At 51.0% G+C, this 20,234-nt stretch overlaps 1 protein-coding gene across 1 annotated transcript; it reads left to right on the forward strand.

Moving 5' to 3' along the window:
- The first annotated feature begins 223 nt into the window (after positions 1–223).
- PFN1 (profilin 1) lies at positions 224–11,539 on the forward strand. The gene is made up of 3 exons (XM_085639641.1): positions 224–767; positions 9,526–9,718; positions 11,200–11,539. The coding sequence occupies exons 1-3, from the start codon at positions 642–644 to the stop codon at positions 11,295–11,297; spliced, it is 417 nt and encodes a 138-aa protein (XP_085495767.1). The 5' UTR covers positions 224–641; the 3' UTR covers positions 11,298–11,539.
- Positions 11,540–20,234: the final 8,695 nt, after the last annotated feature.

Raw genomic sequence — 20,234 nt, forward strand, 5'->3', positions numbered from 1 at the left:
TCAAGAACATTAGAAGATGTTTTTAAATTCTATTAATCTATTCATTTTTTATTTAAAAAAAAGAGTGCCGCCTTCAAGGAAGTGGCGACACGCCCAGCGCGGAAGAATGTGGCTCCTTTTCATGCTTTCCCGCTAGCAGGACTCGTTTTCTTCAGCGCCAAATGCAGGAGCGTCATCACGCCCAACGCGGCCCGCCCTGCTTCTTTTTTGCTCTTCCGGGATTGAACTCTGCCTGGGATATGGCGTGCCCGCGGCCTTCTTTGAGTCAGGCGAGACGTCATCGGCCCGCTTGCCCGTAACCCTTGGAAGCGGTACCTGACCCCAACATGTCCGCCTGCGCGGGACGCTGCCGGCGCGAGGGCACGTCAATCCGGCCACGCCCCTCCGTCCTTCTTAAGAAGCCCTGGCGGTTCCTGTAACTCGTGCCACTTGCTTTGGAACGTTGGGCTCGCGGCGGCGGAAGAAGGAAGGGCGGCTGTAGACTCCGGGGCGCGCGCAGCAGTAGCACGAGCAGCGGCACGAGGCGCGTTGACACTTCCGCAGTGCAGCCCCTGCTCCCCGTGCACCCCCCGCGACAGCGCTGCTCGCTCCGCCCGGCTCCCGGCAGCACCGCAGCGAGGAGGAACTCATAAACCCCGAGGATGAGTGGGTGGCAGAGCTACATCACCAGCCTGGAGGATACCAGCTGCGAGGAGGCGGCTATCGTGGGACGGAACCCCTTCTCCGTCTGGGCCTGCACTCCCAACAGCACGCTAGGCAAACTCACGGTGAGCAGGGGGCTGTGGGGCGCTCTCCCAAGGAGGGAGGGGGGTGCAGGGCTGTATGACCCCAGAGGGTGGCAGGTCATCAGTGGTGGGGTCCATGTGTGACCGGTGCGGTGCCTGGGTGTGCCCCCCCCGCTCGTTTCCGGTCCCATTCATGCTTGAGGTGGGGGCCCTCTCCCAAGGTGGGGGCCCTCTCCCGAGGAGGGGGGTGCAGGGCTCTGTGGTCCTAGAGGTGGCAGGTCATCAGTGGTGGGGTCCATGTGTGGCCGGTGCAGGGCCTGGGTGTGCGCGCCCCCCCTACACGTTTCCGGTCCCATTCATGCTTCCTACCTGGGGGCTGGTAGGGTGAGCTGGGGGTGCTCTCCCGAGGAGGGGGGGGTGCAGGGCTGTATGATCCCAGAGGGTGGCATGCAATCAGGGGTGGGGTCCATGTGTGGCCGGTGCAGGGCCTGGGTGTGCCCCCCTCTGCGTTTCCGGTCCCATGCATGCTTGGGGGTTGGTAGGGTGAGCCTGTGGGGGAGCTCTCCCGAGGAGGGGGGTGCAGGGCTGTATGATCCCAGAGGGTGGTAGGCCATCAGTGGTGGGGTCCATGTGTGGCCTGGGTGTGCGCCCCCCCCCCTTCACGTTTCCGGTCCCATTCATGCTTGAGACCTGTGGGCTGGTAGGGTGAACGGTCAGATGTCCCATGTGCATCTGACAGGCCTGGTGAGGGCCCCCGGTATGGGGTGCACCTCTTTCTCCCCTCCTTTCCTGGGTGTGCCCACCAGGCCAGTGTGCAGGATTCCATGCCTGGGTCTATGGGGGGGGCTGTTCGCCCCGCCCTGTCGCAGCCTTCTCTTCTGTGGCCAGAAGGCATGGCTTTCTCAGATCCCTTTACTTACTCTTGGGGTGTTTTAAGGGGCCAGTGACCCTAGGCTCGGCAGTGGGTGATCCTCCCCGGGCTGGCCTAGGCTGCAGCGCTCTCTGGGCCTGTACACTGCACAGTTCAGCCCAGGATCAGCGGCGGTACCTCGTTACCCCCACTCCCGTCTGCCCAGGATTAGCTGTGAAACATTGTTTGCCAGACAGTTTCTTTACACCACCTCTGGTCGGTGGATTTTCCTGCCAGCATCAGCGGTCCCCACGCCCCGCTCTGCCCAGGATCAGCGGCGATACCTTGTTACCTCCACTCCGTCTGCCCAGAATCAGCGGTGATAATTGTTTGCCGGATACATTGTTTCTTTACTCCACATCTGGTCGGTGGATCTCCCTGCCAGGATCCGCGGTCCCACTCTGCCCAAGATCAGCGGTGATACCTTGTTGCGCCGCTGAACTCTGCCCAGTTTGTTGCTCCTCCAGGGCCTCCTGCCCGGGTCGCCTGTCAGCGGCAGAGCGGCCGGCTCGCCCCACCCCTCCTCCAGCCGGTCTGGGGGTCCCGTGTAAACACTCCCTGGCAATGACTGAGCCTTCAGCATCGCCTCGCCTGGTGGTGCCTCTCCACCCTGGGATCCCCTCCGCGCCCACCAGAGGGCGCCGCGGCCTCAAGTTCAAGGACTGAGTTTGAAGTTGAGGCCTTGGCCGCCAGATGGGGCAGTGCGACCGCCCATGCAGGCTGAGTGAACCCAGGGGGGCCCGAGCTAGCCTCATGGTGGCCCCCTCAGTGTCAAAGATCACACATGGCTGCCCCTCATGAGATGTCTCGGGCCCCCTGCCTGACCCATGCAGTCGAGAGCCGGAACTGAGGTGGGTTTCCAAGGTACCCTGGCTGGGTGCCATGCCCCGCTCCCCGAGGGATGTGTGATGGGCTTGGTCCGTTTGTAGCGCCTCCTCATGGTGGTACTGGTCTCCTCACCCAGAGATGAGGGTCGTCGCCCCTCGTCCGCAGGGCTGAATCTATGGGGGCACCGAGCAGTTCAGCTTATAAAGAGAACCTAACACCAGCGAGTTGAATGGCTCTAAACACTCATAGCGCCATGAAACTCCCTCCTGAACGTGCGGGTGCTGTTGGGACCTCTTTAGGCTCTGGATAGTCGGAGTTCTGGCTGGTCGTGCAGGAGGACTGGGCTCGCTCTTCGCTGAGGACGGTGATCCTCGGCACCCCATCCTCTGGACTGCCACGGACGGGCACCTGGCCTCCAACTCCTCCAGACACGCGGTGCCCACTTGCCCTCTGGAGTAGGTTTTCATCCTGGGCAGGCCTGGCTGACCCCGGGCTGGCGGATGTACACCGGATGCTGTGCCCTCTAGGCACTGTGCTTGTCTCGGGAGTCTAGACGCACTTCTGAAGTCGAATGGCCTTTCATCCGTAGGAGTCTCCAACGGGTCAGTTATGGGTCTGCGGAGTGACGGCCCTGGGCGCACGTAGGATTCTGCTGCGACCTCCATGCCGACCAGAGGCCTCCTGGGAAGGGGCCGGTAGTTCGTTCCTTCTCGCCATAGCTGCGTCAAGACCAGATCATTGCATCTTTTGTCTAATCGGCTTCCTCCTGTCAGACCTGGGCCGCTGGGGGGGTCTTGAGCGCTTGTTTGGATGGGCCTCCTAGGGGGTCGCTGACTGTAGACTGTGGGAATGCAGTTTTCACATCTCCTAATTCACCAGTGTTTGTGGTAACTGGTGCGGGGGCCACTGGAGGGCCAGCCAGAACACTCCCCATGGCAGGGAAGAGTGTCGGGGCACTAGAGACTTGACTGTTCGACTGGCTCTCCTAAACCATCGTAACCCTCTAGCGCCTGAATTACCCCTCGGGTGACGACCTGCGCTATACATTCGCTTGATTGGTCAGTTGAGCACCCCTGCGGCTGTAAAGAGATGAAACAAGTCTCCACTTCACATGCCCAGGTGGACGCACACTACAGGCAAGCCGTAGGTATGTGCACCCCCAGGTCCCATGACTGCCTCCTCGGATTCCGACTTCTACCTGTGGGTCTAATTTAAAATGTGTATTTATTTGGCTGCTTTTTGTGCTAAATACCCAACTGGCATCAAAGCGAGTGCATGTTTATCATTTAAAAGTGAAAATATACAATTTTTATGACTCCCTTTATTCTCAAAATATATATAAAACCAATAAGATTGCCAAAAAATAACTATGGATAAACAGATGTTGAGAATCCATGCCATAAACCAGAAGCTCTCGTGTTATGATTGGCGAGGGCCCAGTAGCTTTGTCGGCAAATGCCAACTGCCCTGAGCAGATGTCTTGCATGCCACCGTGTGGTTTCACAGATGTGCCCAGTTGCTTGGATGTTAGGTTAGTGGCTGGTACCAGTCGATCTCCCTTTGCCTAGCCTGGCCCACTCTAGTCTGCAGACTTCAGTGGTTTATTAGTTGTGCTTCTTGGAGTAATTAATGCCCTGTATCAGCTATTTCAGGTAACACTGGCAGGGTGTGGATCTGAGCAGAAGCTACAATGCAGCCTTAATGCACATGGCTGCTACTATACTGTCTTAACAGTTTGTACTAGACAGTGCCCTTGTGGGGTCCAGTGTGCACCGCTTGCTGCGGGATGAAACCTGTCTCCCAATTCCAGGCAGCATCCAAGCCACTGGGCAGGTGGCATGCTTCCAACTAACATGGAACCTACCCTGGCACCCCCATGGACCAGCACTTGGTTTTGAGGCACAACTGTCTGAATAGACCCCACCTTATGTTTAGCAACACCTTGAATCTTTACATGCAGCGCTACAGTTATCAAACCACTCATCATGCTTGTTAGGACATCGAAGCCACATGCCAATGTGCTATTCACTTAGTTTTTAATTAAAATGCATGCACCTGGGAGTAATTTCTAGATGACGGACCTCCCCGTCATCCAACAGATGCTGCTTTCAAAGGCTGGGGCCCTGTTGAGAGGCGCATCTACCCTCGCACTAAAGCTGGGGCATTATCTGTAATGCAACAAGCATGGCTAGGCAGCCTTAGATCTATGTACACTCTTGGCCACACCCAGTCCCTCCATGCCAGGTTTGTGGTTTACCAGCTGTCTGAGGTGTCAACAGCTTCTCAAAACAGTAGGTCTCTTGGTGTGTGTGTAGCACGCATGTCTCATCCGGGGGTTATCCTGGTGCAGGAGTTGGGGTGACGGAGCCAGTGCAGAGGCTAGTTGAAGACTCAAGAACAGAGTAGGCGAATCACCCCTGCGGGGGCAGGCAGTACCAGGCTGAGTGTAAATACCACAGCTCCTGGGTGTGGTTCGGCACATGCTGGAGGTTTGTGGCTGGTTTATGTGGGGGCCAGTGCTTGTGTTGTATGTGTGCTACTCCTGTTCTCATGCCCAGTGGAGCTGTCCAGCTGGTGTCTTGCATTTGCTCGGTCCCTGGTAGCCAGCTTACTAGCCCAGCTGAAATTAAACGGCGCACACCAGGATCTTGCGCCTCTCTCCTGAGGTCTAGTGTTCCAGCATCCTGGGAGTGCTCTAGCCTTGTGGGCTGCCTGAACTCCATCCAGCCTGGCAGTGGCCAGTATTAATGTCGCTTCCCGGCATGAGGGGGGGCTGAACCCCCCCCTTGCTGGTAGTATAGGGGTGTCTGAGGTCTAGTCTCCGAGTCCTCAAGCTGGAGTGCTGTATTCCTGTGGGCTGCCTGTACTTGGTTCAGCCTGATTGTGACTTAATGGCTGGGGCAGGCTGGACCCCCCCCCCCCCCCCACCCCCCTGTGGTGGGACTCAAAGGAGCCTGACTCGAGACTGGCTGCATCCAGGTGTGCCTCCCTCTGCGTCGCTGAGGGCACTCGCATTTGTGGTTTTGATTCCTGCTGGTTTTTTACATCCCTGGCACATGCAGTTTTGCCAGCCATGGTTCTTTAGCAGGCTATGTCATGTATGGCACCTACAATGGTGGCCCTACCAGGGGTCTGAGTACCAATCCTGCAGCTGTTCATACCATGTAGTGGTTAACGGTGTCTTTGTGGTGCAGTAGTTGAACAGGCAGGCAGCTGGCTCTCCTGAATGGAGATTGCAACTTCAGTGGCCACAAGGCCGGAGTGGCATGCACGGATACTTTAGTTATAAATCTCCCTGCTCCACACAGATCCAGTTTAGTTGAAATCTACAAATTTAAAAGGCTCTTTTCAGGAGTTTTTGAATTGGGCAGATTAAAACAGAGGCGTAGTCTTGGTGGCAAGAAAACAGCCCCGTACAGATGTGGACAAGGGCAGTTGATTGCTGGATCTCAGTTTGCGAGTAGGAATGTAAAGTTGCCCCCTATTTTGTAGAGAACTCAGCACATTTCCACGAACAGACCTATTGACGACCTAAACTTAACCGGAGTGCTTTCTTATCAGCGACCAGTGCTGAGATCTCAACGTGGGTTTAGGAGAACAAGAGGGCAGGTTGCAACCCAACCACACTGTTCTGCATCAGCTAGGGCTTGGAAAAGAGACCAACCTTCATTGCTACATTAGAATTCCCATGGTCCCGGCAGTTCGCAGCAAGTGCCTGGAGAAGGGATCATCTGGTCCGTAAAGGCAGCCACTGAAAGTTGTATCTGAACATGTTCCAGGGATTGGGTTCACATGTTCTTTAATGGACCAGTTTTAATCCATGTGAACCCCTAGGTTTTTGCTACATTTTTGGGAATGGGAGTGCTCCCCAATTCTCTAGGCCATCTGTCACTAGACCAAAAGGAATGAGCTTTCCCGAAAGCAGTATCCGTCTTGCCAGTATTCATTTAAAGATGGTGGACATCCATGTGGACCTTAGTCGTACATTCCCTGCAACTTTGTTTCAGGATTGAGCTCCAAGTTGCTATGTGGAGTCATCTGCATGAGAAGCCACACTAACTTGGCCCTGTGGCTGGGGGGGGGGGCACAAATGTTCAAAAAGGTGAGCCCTGTGGCACACCCTTATCTAGTAAAACACACGATGGACGGGATCTTGCACATTGGCAAAAAGTTCACCCCTAGTCACAGATCTGGGTTTAAGCCATTTGTTTTCCTCACCACACCACCCCAGGTCCGACATGGCCATATGCAAATCAGTCTTGACCCTGTGCCTCTGTTCTGCATTCTATCCAACTGTTTTGCATTTGTCACCCCGAGTGGGACGGGTATGCTCCGGCATGAGCCCCATGCTCTCCATGTCACTGGAATCAGGCTATCCTGGCTGAAGAGGGGTGAAACCCCGAAACCAGTCCCAGGATGCTTGTTTCCAGTCCAGGGAGGACCTGCCTTGGCAGTTCAGGCTGGACTGTTCCCATGAGGCACAGGGTCAAGACTGATTTGCATATGGCTAGGTTCAAACGAACAGCATGGTGAGCAAAAAAAACTATGGATTTAGGCCCAGATCTCTGTACTGGACATTGTTCTGCATTCTGTCCAACTTTTTGCACACCCTTATCTGGTACCATTCACCAGATTCTAACCTTGCTAAAACCCTCAAACCTCTTCAGTGGCCCTCTACCCCAATTTCTTCAAGCAGATCTTGCGCTCAATACTCCCACTTTGGAGCAAGATTGCTTATGCCTCCCTTTAAGGCACTATCCTGTATTGCTTAATCCAGTTAATTTCCCCTATCCTAAAACAAAAGCGGATTGAACTAACTTAAACCACTTCCAACCCATCTCCAATATTCTTATCCTGGCAAAGCTCCTTGAAAAATGTGTTTACATACAACTCTGTAGCCTCATCAAACAATTCCAACTATTAGACAATTTTCAATCAAGCTTTTAACCAGGGCACAGCACTGAATTGTCTGACAGTGGATAATGCACTAAATGCTGGATCAATCCAGCTTTTAACCAGGGCACAGCACTGAATTGTCTGACACAGTGGATAATGCACTAAATGCTGGATCAAAACCAATCTTGTCTCTTAATTCTGCTTGACCTATCGTCTGCATTCCATAGTTAAGCAAGACAACGTACTAGACCTCTTGTGGCTAACAGGAAGTCCTTGACTGGTTCACACCCTACCTCCATAACAGTATCACAGACCACTGCAGTCACTTCATGTGTCCCGCCGGGTTCCCCACTCTTTCAAACTGTCCATGGAGCTTCTAACAAATTCTGAGCCAATATCCACTTTACTTAAAAGTTGCCTCCCAGAAGACATCCGCTCCCTCAACACAACTCTTCAGAGAACTCACAATTGGCGAGCATCCAATCGCCATAAACAAAATACTCAACCTAATTCCTCCTAGTGTCTCACCCTGTCATGGTTGAAACATCGAACAGCCCTCGACTGCATTCATCATGTCATTGACTCTGCAAGATCAGTGGATTCACTTGACAAATTCAACATGCAGAAGCACATCCGTGCTGCCACCAAAGGGACTAATCACCAATTGAACATTCTAAGAAAACTAACCCTAAACAGACTCTTGCATGCAGTGCAAGCCCTGGTCAGTCCCAGGTTGGACGATGGAAGTACAACTGTCAGCTGCCCAGGTCCAATCTGGTTCCTCTAGGGGCGTCGCTGCTGCAAGGCTGATCACAGGTCAAAGAAACCACCACATCACCCTGATCTGAAATCCCACACAAAGCTAGAATCCAACTAAAACTTGCCTGCATTAGACGCAGCCCTCTACGTCACCACTCCTAGGGATCTTGTGCAGAAGCACAAACCATCCAGTGGCTCTGGACAATCTAGCTCCAGCGCCTTTCTTTGAAACGAAAGATTCTACATTAAGAACTTACAGCCACGCTCTAGGACGGCCCAATTAATCCAGCTCAGTTTTTTTTTTCTCCAGAAAAGTCAAAGCGCTCCTTATGAACAAACCTCTTCCATAGAAACTTGGATGACTTTCTTCCCTCAAGCTCACGACTAATTACCAGAGAATTCAGTGTTTAAACTTAATTGGCCTAATTCTACCCTACAGCTTCTTGACAGCCTGCTCCTACAATCTTATTGACTATGTCTCTTTTATCAAGTTATCCCCTAAGCTCTTGAACATTGAAATCCTACATTCCCTCCTGGCCTAACTATAGCCTGGACGTTTCTTCAAAACTTATTGTGCTGCTGTCCACATTTGTAAAGTGCTTGGATACCCTCAAGGGGCAAGTTCAATCTATAAAATACTAATAGTTCTGTAATTGAGCAAGTAACTGTACTGAAAGGGTTCAATCGTCCATGAAACGTTACAGCCAGCCTAATGCCTTGCCTCTAACTGTCTTTGAACTGTCTGTGTGGAGATGGTATTGGATGCTGTGGACAGGTCAAGTAGAACCAGCATGGCTGCAACTCTCGGTCCAAAGCAAGTTTGAGAAGAGTCCAGGGCCTCCGTTAATCCTGGTCTTGTACTATAAGACTGTGATCCTGTCTGGAGGGGTCCCAACAGAGCGCGTTTCTAAAATGGGTTAGAAGTTAACTGCAGTCTAGACATTTTCCAACAAAGGGGCGCAGTGATGAGGATCTGTAACCTGCCTTGATACTCGAAGCTCTAGCTTGCGCAAGGGGCTCCGATCTTGTATGTTAGTAGTCCTGTTTCAGTTGACCATGAATTATACACATTTGAAGGGTTCACAAAATTGCAAGAATGCCATTTAAAAACTGTATCCGCCCACATTGTATAGTATGGGTTGTCTAGTCTTACAACCATGGCACTTACACTAGTGAACTGAATGTCCCAGTAAGCACAGCAGCACTGGTGTGCACTGACCTGCATGGTTCAGTGCCAGTCATAGCAGTATGGGAGTGACCATGCTGCTGCTGGCCAGGGTTCATTCCAGCACCCTGGCCAGTGGGTCTTGAAGTGCCCCATACTGTTGCCTCCCCGGGGATGTTGACACTGACCTCCCTTGCAGAGCTGCTGGTTGAATCTAATCCTGTTTCCTCCCGTCCCTTTAGGCTGAAGAGGTCGCAACATTAACGGCAAAGGATCGCAGTGGGATGTTCATCAATGGTGCCTGCATCGGTGGTCAGAAGTGCTCTCTCATCAGGGACAACTCAGAAGTAGAGAACGACTATGTCATGGACCTAAAGACAAAGAGCACCTGCGGAGACCCCACAGTCAGCATTGCCATCGGCAGGACACTCACAGGTGAGTGCTGGAAGGGCTGGGCACATAGGGTAGCTTATTCCCTTCCATTTGGGGTGGAAGGCACTATTCTGCTGCACTTGGGTGGATTGAAGGCAAGAGTTGGCTCTTGTAGACATCTGTGTTTCTAGTGAGTGGCCCTACTAAGGGCCTGGTGCTCGGCCACCGCTCGTGAATCCGTCTGGAAGGTCTGTCATGAGCTTGGTGCACTTGCCTTTAGGCCTTGGAAGATGTGCCTAGAAGCACCCACCTGCTCAGGGGTCCCTCATCAACCAGGGTAAATGAACAGAGCGTTCTGTTTCTCAGGCAGACCTGCTGTACCAAAACCTCTCCTTGCTGCCAATGTGACATGGCATTGGTCCAGTGCCCCTGCTTCTCTTTTAACATCTGTCTAAAGATGCCCTGCAGCTGGGGTGGAGGCTTTGAGTGCCCAAACCAGACCAAGGAACCCCTCTATACCACTGTCCCGCAGGGATGCATGCTCTGCTGTCATGCAGTAAATGACTTTCCATGATCGTAAAGCAGGACCCTCCCAGAAGCAAGTGCTGTATGTCTGCTCCATCCACAGATTGGGTCAGACTTGCGAGTGCTGTTGCTGCCCTTATACAACTGGAATGGATGAGCACATGTCTGCCATGTTCAACTGGAGCTGGGGGTTTGAAGCTGCGCACAGGGCAGGATGTAAGGGGCTGTTGCCAATGTAAAGCTTGCACAACATTCTGCATTAGTTCCGAGCTGTCGGATCTCAGCCTGGTCTATGCTGAAGTCCTCTTTGCTTTTTTAGAAGATCCCAGCTTGCTTGTCTTGCTCTCCAGAATTGGCATACATTTGGAGGGCTTGGGGTAGGAATAAAGGCTCAAACACTGGGTTTGTCAGCCATTTGGGAGCGCCACAAGTCTTACTGCTTCATTGGCTTTGCCCATAGCCTCCGATAGAGTTCAGTGCTGGTGATGACTCTTGCCATCTAACGTCAATGCCAGGATTTCTAAAGCTGGTACTAAGAACACTGGCTTGTCAGCAGATGTGTGCAGGACAAGAAGTGCCTGATATTGGCACTTTCTGGCAGTGAAGTACATCTTTAACTCCCCCCCCCCCCCTCCCCCCCTGCTTAGTCAAATTAGCATTTTACTAGTTGCCTCTTGAACACACTGACTGGAGGGAATATTGTTGGGCTTTACTTATCTGCTTGTGGGTTCTGGTGACCTCAGTTGGGTGTGCATAAGAGGGGTTCATTCACCTGCAGTTCTGGTGGGTTTGCTTCCTGCTAAACTGTTGAGCACTGGCTCTAAGGTGGGCAAGTACCAAGCGCTCCAGAAAGCTGAAGAGCTTGGGGCATGTAGTGCATGCTATTTCTGCTCTGCAGTTTTGTCCAGCAGAGTGATCAGAAGGGGTTGCTTTCCTGGTCTCTGAAGTGGTCTGCTGTCTGGATATGCTGGCCTGAAGTTCAGGTTCTTCTGTCTGACCATATCTACTTTTCCTTTCAGCTTTGGTGATTGTGAAGGGTCGCAATGGAATCCACGGAGGAAAACTGAACGACAAAGCTCACAACATGACGAAGTATCTCCGGGGTATGAACCTCTGAAGTCCCTGGCTCCCCATGGCGGTACTACTGATGGCACGGTGAACGAATGGCTAATAACTGCCAGCTACCCGGATAGAGACTGGAATCGTTCCCCGCTTCACTTCACAATCAGGGCTTTTCTAGCCCAGCCTTCCCCCTCCCCCACTCCACCAAACCACTTTCTGAATCCCCTTTGCTGCCAATGATCTGGTTACAGATTCAAGGGTCTCAATTTGTATTGAATTAAAGTCTTCTATACAATGTATGTGTCTTTAGTATCTGACTGGCACTAGTGTTCAGGCCCCTGTGTATGCTCGTAATGTGGGTCTCCAGCCTCCTTTGTTCATCTCCAGGGCACCCTTTTCCCAGCTGTGGTGCTTACATGGAATCTTTTTGTGAAGGGCACACTGGCCCAATGCTTGGGTTGTTGCCAGACTTGTCATTCCAGGGCATGGTTTTTCTTCTGTGGTTTCGAAAGTTGATGGCTGGGTCTGTACTCTCGAAGTGGCATGCATTGCTGTAGATCTGGTTTGTTCGAGTAGTTAGTGAGCCTACACACCCTTTATGTTAAGGGGGAGTTGCGGCTCAGCATGGATCATTTTCTGTTAAACTGTGCAACTCACCCTTTCACGGTGAGGTCCTGTTGCAGTAGACTGGGCATCAAAAAAATTGCCCTTTTGTGGTGGATGTCGAAGTGCCTCAAGAAGCTGTCCTAACCCTAGTAATGGTGAGCTATTCAATTAGCTAAATAAACCTTAACTCAACCCCCCCTGTTAGCTATGGCCGCATGGAAAGGCTTTACTTGGGGCAATGTGTGCCATGCTTATGCAGTCACAAAGCAGTGATTTTTGAAATGCAATTGAATAAATCCCTAACTTAGTAAGAAAATGCCCCGTCAATGAGGGACCAGAGAGGAGAGGTTTTGTAGGAATAGCACATCACCGCTGATGGTTCCTGGCGGACCAGGTGGGACCTGGCTGCGTTTCTGTGTGGACCACAATGAAGTGCAGCTCATTCACCAACCAATGTTCTGCTCAAAGATTTTTAACGTAGGCCTGAGTCCAAATCTGCCACGAGTAGACTTCCAAAGCCATGTCCAGGCAGCACTTAAACTCTTTCAAGCGGAGTTCCGCAGGGTCTGTTCAGGTCACTGTCCTGGGAGCATGTTCAGTCATTCAGGGCTCATCTCGGATCAGAAAGCAGGTTTTGTACTCTGTGCTTGTCCAGTAGTGCTGTATGGTCTGTTTTGTCTGACGGTGGTGGTTTTTGATAGTGGGGCTTTAGCCGCCTTACCCATTACTTTAAGTTTCAATTCTTTTCATCATTGTCACAGGTGAACAGGTTCGAAGGGTCAGCACTGATGGGCAGTGGGCAGCAGTCATTCTGAAGTGGGTCCCTGGAGTCGTCACGTCTATGCCTGGCACAAGTGAACAGAGGGAATGAACGCCTGGGCATGACTTTACCAATGAAGTTAAAGTGACTGGAGCCCACTCTACCCACTTTGACCACTTTCATGATGAAAGTGTTCAGCCCCAATTAACTTGGCCTTAGTTCTGCGTGTGTAAGGAGCTTTTTGTAGTCCATAATCCTAGGAGCCCCATATAAATTCCAATCCAGTTTGAGGCGGCCACTACCCGCAGACCAGAGTCCTGTAGGACAAAATTAGTTTTCTAGCAGCCAGACTAGATACACCGGGATGATCCTGGCACCCTGTTCCACCTTTCAAACGCACCCCATTTTATATTTAAACCCAGCAGATGAGTTGACCATCCTTTGACACAAAGGATGCTCCCAGCCCCCACTCTGCATAATTGGCACGGGTCAGGTATTTCTGACCATTCAGGGCACGCTACTTGCCCCTGAATTCTCCATCCACATGATCTGATTGGCTGGTGGTGGTGTGACACAAATGCAACTTCAGGCAGACAATCTTCAAGATTAATATCCCAAGACTTGCTAAAAATCCATCTTCTCCATGAGTTGGGTTTTTAACTCGCTTCTAGTCCTATTCCTGAGAATGCAGTATAGGATTGTATTATGTACTCTGGTTTCTACTTGCAACAGCTGGGCCTGCCCAATATGTCCTTGGTGTGCTGCTCGCTAAGGACATGTGAACACCATTTCTACATGTCCTAATTTAAATGTGACTCTACTTGTGACTTTCAAGGAAAGGGTGACCATATTTAACCAAGGTTTGATCTGTCAAAGCTATTTTTCATGTCCAATTGCAGTAGTTGGACTGCTCCACTGCCTACAGAGGGTAGGCCGGATGCCAGGTTTGCCCTGGCTCTGAAGTGAGTGGCACAATTGTATCTACAGCTCACTAGGATCATCCATACTAGTGACGTATAAGGAGTTTAAACCTACCCAGCAGGATTATACTAGTCTAACCAAGGTGAGCCGGGTTTAAGAGTGCAGTAGCACCAGGGAGACACTGTCCAAAAACGGAGTCTGCACGCAAGGACGATTCCCTACATGTGCATTGTACAAAACCTTTCACGTGGTTAGTGTTGCTGAATTAGCATTCCATGTGCTGCTTGGCGACTGGTTACTGCTGAAATGTGTTCAGTGATCTGGTGGCTTTAGCATCTGCCCACCAGTTCTGGCACCCATGTGCCAGTCCATCCTGCTGGGTGCATGCCCAGTGGTAGGCCCATGTTTGGGAAAGATGCATGGCTGGCATCGATTAATTCTAGAAGTCCTGGTGCTCCAATAGTCCTGAGAAGCTAAGGAAGTGAGGTGACCCTAGTCCTGGTGTTGACATCTCTCTTTTTTCCAGCTCCTGCACACCCCACACTTGTCATACATGACTTTGAAAATTGATATTTTACTATAATTTCATTATACAATATACAGCCCTAGCAGAAGTGCATCCCTAAACCTATTGTCTTAAAGCCTCTCTAATGCGGTCATGATAGTGAGTGGCCTGTTATGAACTGCGGCGTACCCCTAGCGGCCAACCCAGCAGACATGGCTATGCATTCTGCACATAATGGCCTGCTGGGTGAAGAAACTTCTTAATCGGGAGTAAAGCATGCCTTGGATTGTCACATGGAACAACCCCAAGAATAGGGACCGGTCTGGGTCGCCCTCTAAATGTTCTTGCTGCTGCTCTGGCAAGTGGTGGAACGCCTCTGCTGCCTTGACATGCTTGGTGCGGCCTAAGCAAGCCAACCGCAGTTGAGGTGGTCCTTTTAGTTGACTTGCCATCTAAGTAATGGGTAAGCCTAGATGTGGGTCCTGTACTCGCTGTACCACAATTCCCATAGACCCGAGATGGTTCCAACTGGTCAGTGGCTGTTGCTGCCTTGCGCTCCAGCCTGGTGTCCCTATTGTAGCCGGGCCAAGATCACACATGCTGCGCTGTCTGGAGAGGCCTGGGCGATGGAAAACCATGGTTGAAGTGTGGCTGAGCTCTAGTTTAAGAATACTAGCCTTCCTGCCGTTGCCGTCTGTGTGCAGAAGTGTGATTGGAGCAGGTTCTGCACACGGACCTCCTCCTGCTAGGGACTACACTGTGGCTGTTACGCAGTGGACAAATGACTGTGCTGCCTTTGCGTAAAGAGAGTCTCTAGAATCTGAGTGTCCACTCCTTCGTGAAGGGTAGAGCAGGGCTTCGAGGTGCCTTTCCAAGGACCCTGCCCACCAGCACTGCAGTAATGTGGCCAGTCTCTAGGTACTGCCAGTGGGTATTCAAACAGGTTCTTGGGCACTATGGGGTCTTCAGTGTTGCTTGCCATGGCAGTTTCACCTGTCCGCTAACACCACAGCACCCTGCAGCAGTTGTGTCCTCTTATTTACCGTGGGTGTGGCACTAAGTGGCTTTCTATCTTAGACACCGATACTGGCTCACGATTGGAAATGCCAAATCTGCAAAATGTGTAATATGGTGAATTGTGGCATGGACAGTAAACCTCTAACTGCATAACTCTTCTGCAGCATAATTCCAGTAGTTCTTGTGGCTTCTAAGTGCTGTAATTTGTTCAACATTTCTTTGCCGCCTCCCCATTCCCTAATTCTCCCAGGGTGCCACCTGTATGGGAAGCTGTGGGTCTCTTCTGATCCCATGACTGAGGCTGTCTTGGAAAGCAGGTAGGCAAGGCAGTGTGACCGACATGCCCCAGCCCCTCCAAGTACCATGATAACAGTAGTAAACCTTCTCTGCACTCTCCACTGGATGCAGAAAATGCCCGTGGATGAAGATGTACCTGTCTGAGCCCATAACGACAGTGAAACCAGTCACCGGATGCTGGTTTCTAGTCCAGAAGGCTCTGGCAGTTTGACTGGATTGTTCCCATGAGGAGCAGGGTCAAAACTGATGCATATGGCTGGGTCCAAACTGAGGTGGTGTGAGAGCCAAAGATCGATGGGTTGCATTGCTACCCAAGCTGTTGCCAGTGCTAAGGCTAAAACAGCTTCCCATCAGCTTTTGTGCTTCAAAGCTTTGTTTTTACAAAGCTGCAAATAACCAGCCAGTTCATAATTAAAAATTAAAAGCTGAATGAAAAGAAACCGTTCATTTTTCAGTAATTGTTAAAGCTTTTGTCATCTACCAGGTTAATAAACTTGCAGGTTGTGGAGTTAGATGACAGGTTGTCAAGTGAAGCTTAAGCTGGAGGATTGTATGACTGGTCTCAAGCGCATCTAATGTATTGAAGCTACACGTGTTTTGACTATTGATACATAAATACTAGCAGCAGTGCAATTTTCCCCACCAAAGTCTATGGATCACTGCAGGGCAGACCCATGCCAAGGACCGTAGGAGGCGGCTGTACGTGGGTCCTCTCGGTGGTGTAAAGCGCTACGGTCTCTTGCCTGCCAGCCTTTAGTGTTCAGCATGCATAGGAGGTCGCTCTAATTCAAGAATGGACCAATGCTGGCCACAGGATGGACACGACTTCCTTCCCAGGTAACTTGAGCCATGTACATGTTGGATCGCTTCAATCTTTCAAAGATCCTCTTCCTGTTAAAGCTACAAGTGCTGGCGGTTCTCTGGGTATCGGCAGCTCGCGACAGCACAGATCTGATGGTATTCATGGGTATTCATGATGCCTGTTAATACATTCCTGTCCAAGCACAGGGCAGTACCTCTGGCTCACAGTGGGAGAGGATGGTACCACGTGACTTCTCCCTGTAGAAGTTGCATGTGCTGATGGTTCGCTAGGTCTCAGCAGCTTGCAAGATGTGATGTTCTCCATGGGTATTCAGGATGCCGGTTTATACATTCCTGTCCAAGCACTGGAAGTACCGCTGGTTCACGGGAGAGGATGGTACCACATGGTGTCATTGCCGTCCCTTCGGCCATCAAAGATCTTGTCCAAGGTGCTGTTTATGTGACCGGATCACTACCACACTTTGTGTCTAGAGAGGTTGTGGAGTTTGCAGTGTCTGAACATTAAGCCCCCTTATAAGCTTGTGCTTAGTCAGCTACCCACAATCCTCTGCTTCATTTCAGAAGGATTCAGTTCATACTGGTTAATTTGCATCGCAGAAAAGACTTTCTACGAGTCACGACCCCCCCCGGTCATTTCCTGACCAATGAGACCATGGCAGACTGCTATACAGACATCCTGCAGAAAGTGGGCGCTACCCCTTCTGTGCAATTTCTAGCAGAGGTGTCGAAGACCAGCAGAAGCTACACCTGCCCGCCTCATCTTAGATCCAACTTTCGACATGTTTCTGACCACTGTAGGATATCCCTCGTGCCTGAAGCTTGCAGTCATCGCCACCTCGGGCTATGCAAGACCCTGCCTGCAGCAGCCTCCAGTCAGTGCTTTGTAGGATACGTCATATGCTCCTGCATGCTTTGGAGCTGAAGGCTTGTTCTTGCGAAGGCCTTTTTTCTTGCAAGTGCTGAGATTTACGGTACTGAACCCCACAGCCCTCATTTACATTCCAAATCAAAGCGCAACCACTGCCCACCTGGGTGTGGCGCTGTGGAGTTCATTTTATTGACCTGAGGGCTCATGACAGCCGCCCAGCTCTGAAAGCAAGCCTGCAACCTGCGGCGAACATCTGAATGGGCATGCCAGCCCTAGAAGTACGCCACCAGCTTTGGGGTTCACCTTCTCTACACATTTGCAGTCTTGACCAGGCCCTGAATGGAAGGGAATGCTGTTAAACTCTTCTTACCCTGCATTTTGTACTGATTTGCCCCACGTGTTACTGAATATCTCGCAGAGTAATCCTCCTTGGTCTATGGTTCTGATTCTCTAAAGTGTTAATTGTTTTAATGGATCCTTTTAATGCATAACGCTTGATCTGCAGTACATGTTGGGATTTTCGTCCTACCATTGTACCATTCTCTCCAGACGCGAGGCATCCGTTAGCGGGCAACCAATGCATTTTATGTCCAGAAATGTATAACGTCCCAATTTACACCTGTTTAAATTGCTGAATGTGTATTGACCACCAGTATGTATAATCCGTGCTCTCGACTGCAGTTTCCTTTCATCTGCATTCAGACCTCGCTTTGAAGAAGTTTGGGTACCGCTTAAGGATTGACATGTTGCAGCTTTCTGTCCTGTCGTGGGTTCGATGTCGTAATAATCGTTGCCCCTTGTGAGGGACAGTCCAGGCAGGTGTCAATGGACCTGGCCAGTGGTTGACTTGGAATGACTTGAAAACAGCTGGACCTATGCAGACAGTGGACACCTAACAGGAAAGAGCGCCCAGATTTGAAATGGGATCAGACTTGCTGAGTCCTCTGAATCTGCACCTTAGTTGCCCAATTTTAAAATGAGTATCCAGACTGGTGCAGCAAGCCTGACCACTGAATGTGCTTCAGTGACCAGCTGGTCTGGAAAATCAAAAGGGGCGTTTGTGAGCATGTCCTTGTGGCTCTTGGCCTGTCCTGTTTGCTCTGTCTAGGTGGTGAGTGCTGGACCGTGTCGGTTGCTATAATTTTCCTCGCTGCCATGAGGCCCTGGTCCTGCAGCTTAGTAGTGTTGGCCTAAACTCCCCTGGTTGACGCTGCAGCGGTAGCTGTTCCAGAGCATTAATCGCTTACTCCAAGGCCGTTAGTTTTGCCTCAAAGTGTAACCGAGTCCAAGACTGGATTGAGGTTGAAAGACCCGGGTGGAGTTTTAGGCTATAAACTATGTTATCTAAAATGTTCAGTTGTGGAAAGTACCTCTCTTTCGGTCTTTTGTTGATCTTTACTCTGCAATGGAATTCAGTGTAATCAGATGTCGTCTTTCGAGGTGGGACTCTGATAATAGCATGTGGAGGTTGAGAGACTGTCCTAGCATAATGGAGAATTGATCCAGGTGACGGTCAATTTTTCGTGTTCGCTAAAGGGCGCTGCCCCGTCTGTGCTCCGTCCAGCGCTGCTGCGTCTTGTATACAGATGCCCCGGTGATTCCCTCTCGAATGGGCCAAAGATTGGCCAAGCATCTTTGTGCCTTTGAAAAATGTCTTGAATTTCATGGCTGTCTGAGGAATGTGGTCCAGTGAAAGGTACTATTTCTTGCCAGACCCAACAGTTTATCCAGAGTTTGACCTGGCAACAGTCTTAGCCAACATGTACGGTTTCAACTATCTTTGCCCATGAGTCTGAGATGTGTACCTGGCTAGCGTGTTACAAGGATGCAGGATTACTTCTCCCAATTGGAGTTCAACGCTACACAACTTTGACATTGTTTATATGGAGGACTTGTATCCGTACTCTAGGACAGCTACTGAGCAAATCCCTTCCGTCTACTTTGTATGTCTGAGCTCTGGGGTGTTCCCGGGGCTGGGAACCCAAAGCAGCTCAGGTAATTTTGTTGGACCAGCCCCTGAGGGGGGGGGCGTAGGACATGAGGGTGTGAAGCACTGCTGCTTTTGTTACTGGGGGTTGAAATTTAAGTACTGCTGCAAAACCAGCCCCCAGTAACAGAACCAGCCCCCCCTGCTGCAAAACTAGCCCTCACCCTTCCAGCCTCCCGGTGAAACTCCTGATGCCCGCTACAGTCCAGCCATGTGCCCTGTCAATCTGATCATGCCCTTCACCCCACCTGCGGTGGCCTTGCATCTGAGGCTAGTGGAATCCCTTCGTAGCGCTGTGGCTATAAACCTCTTGTAGCAATGGGTCCCTTAATGGACCACGCCTCAAAGCAGGCCTCTCGGACAGTTTTTGTGATTTAATCAAATGTCCATTGACAGTCCTTGCGGTGGGCAGTTCCACTTACACGCGCTCTGGACCCTTGGTGCCGGATGGTCCTTGGAAGGCTTCGGGACGCTCTGTAAATGCCGCCGTGTTCATGTCTAGGGCCCAATGGTCTTTGAGGAAGGACGTGTGCTTCCGGGAGCTGGCTGGAGGTCCATGGTAGAATGGTCTTACAAGCCCAGAGTGAGGGCCTTTTCTTGATGTCAGTCCTGCCGTACCATACATCCTGGGTTCTCCATTCGATTCACTGCTAAGGATCTTGGATGCTGGCATTTTTTATTTTAAATAAAACATTTGAGAAACATTTAAGGGAATGTTGAGGAGGTGATGAATTCTTGCTTTTTAGTCAATCCAGGTACAGGACTTTGAGGAGGCCGTGTAAACTATGTCCGTGTGCCAGATTTACTATCTTGTGCATCACCCCGCCACAGTCGGCATGGATTAACTTTGCGTGAAAGCCTGCTTTGCTCATAAAGTTGGCACCAGTGCGCCACCACCACTGATTTGCCGCCTTATAATTCAGGCACTGTTAGAAGGGGGCTGGAAGTGTGCTGATGCCCCATGGAGGGTACAGAAAGCCAGATGTGCTAATCTCAATGGAACTGGCTTTGAGTGAAATTGCAACAAACAAAACCATGCGCAAACAGCGGGTGAGGGGAATAATGCATGCCACTACCATGTGTAAAGTGTCATTTTGTAGAATCACACTCTTGGGTGGCTCTCTGCGTGCACATACACTTTACTGGAAGGTATCCCTCGTCTACAAACGTCACGCAAGAAACCACTCTCCCGCCTTTGCACTGTGGGGC

Source organism: Triturus cristatus, chromosome 12 (genome assembly GCF_964204655.1).
Source record: "Triturus cristatus chromosome 12, aTriCri1.1, whole genome shotgun sequence".
In the NCBI taxonomy this organism is placed as follows: domain Eukaryota; kingdom Metazoa; phylum Chordata; class Amphibia; order Caudata; family Salamandridae; genus Triturus; species Triturus cristatus.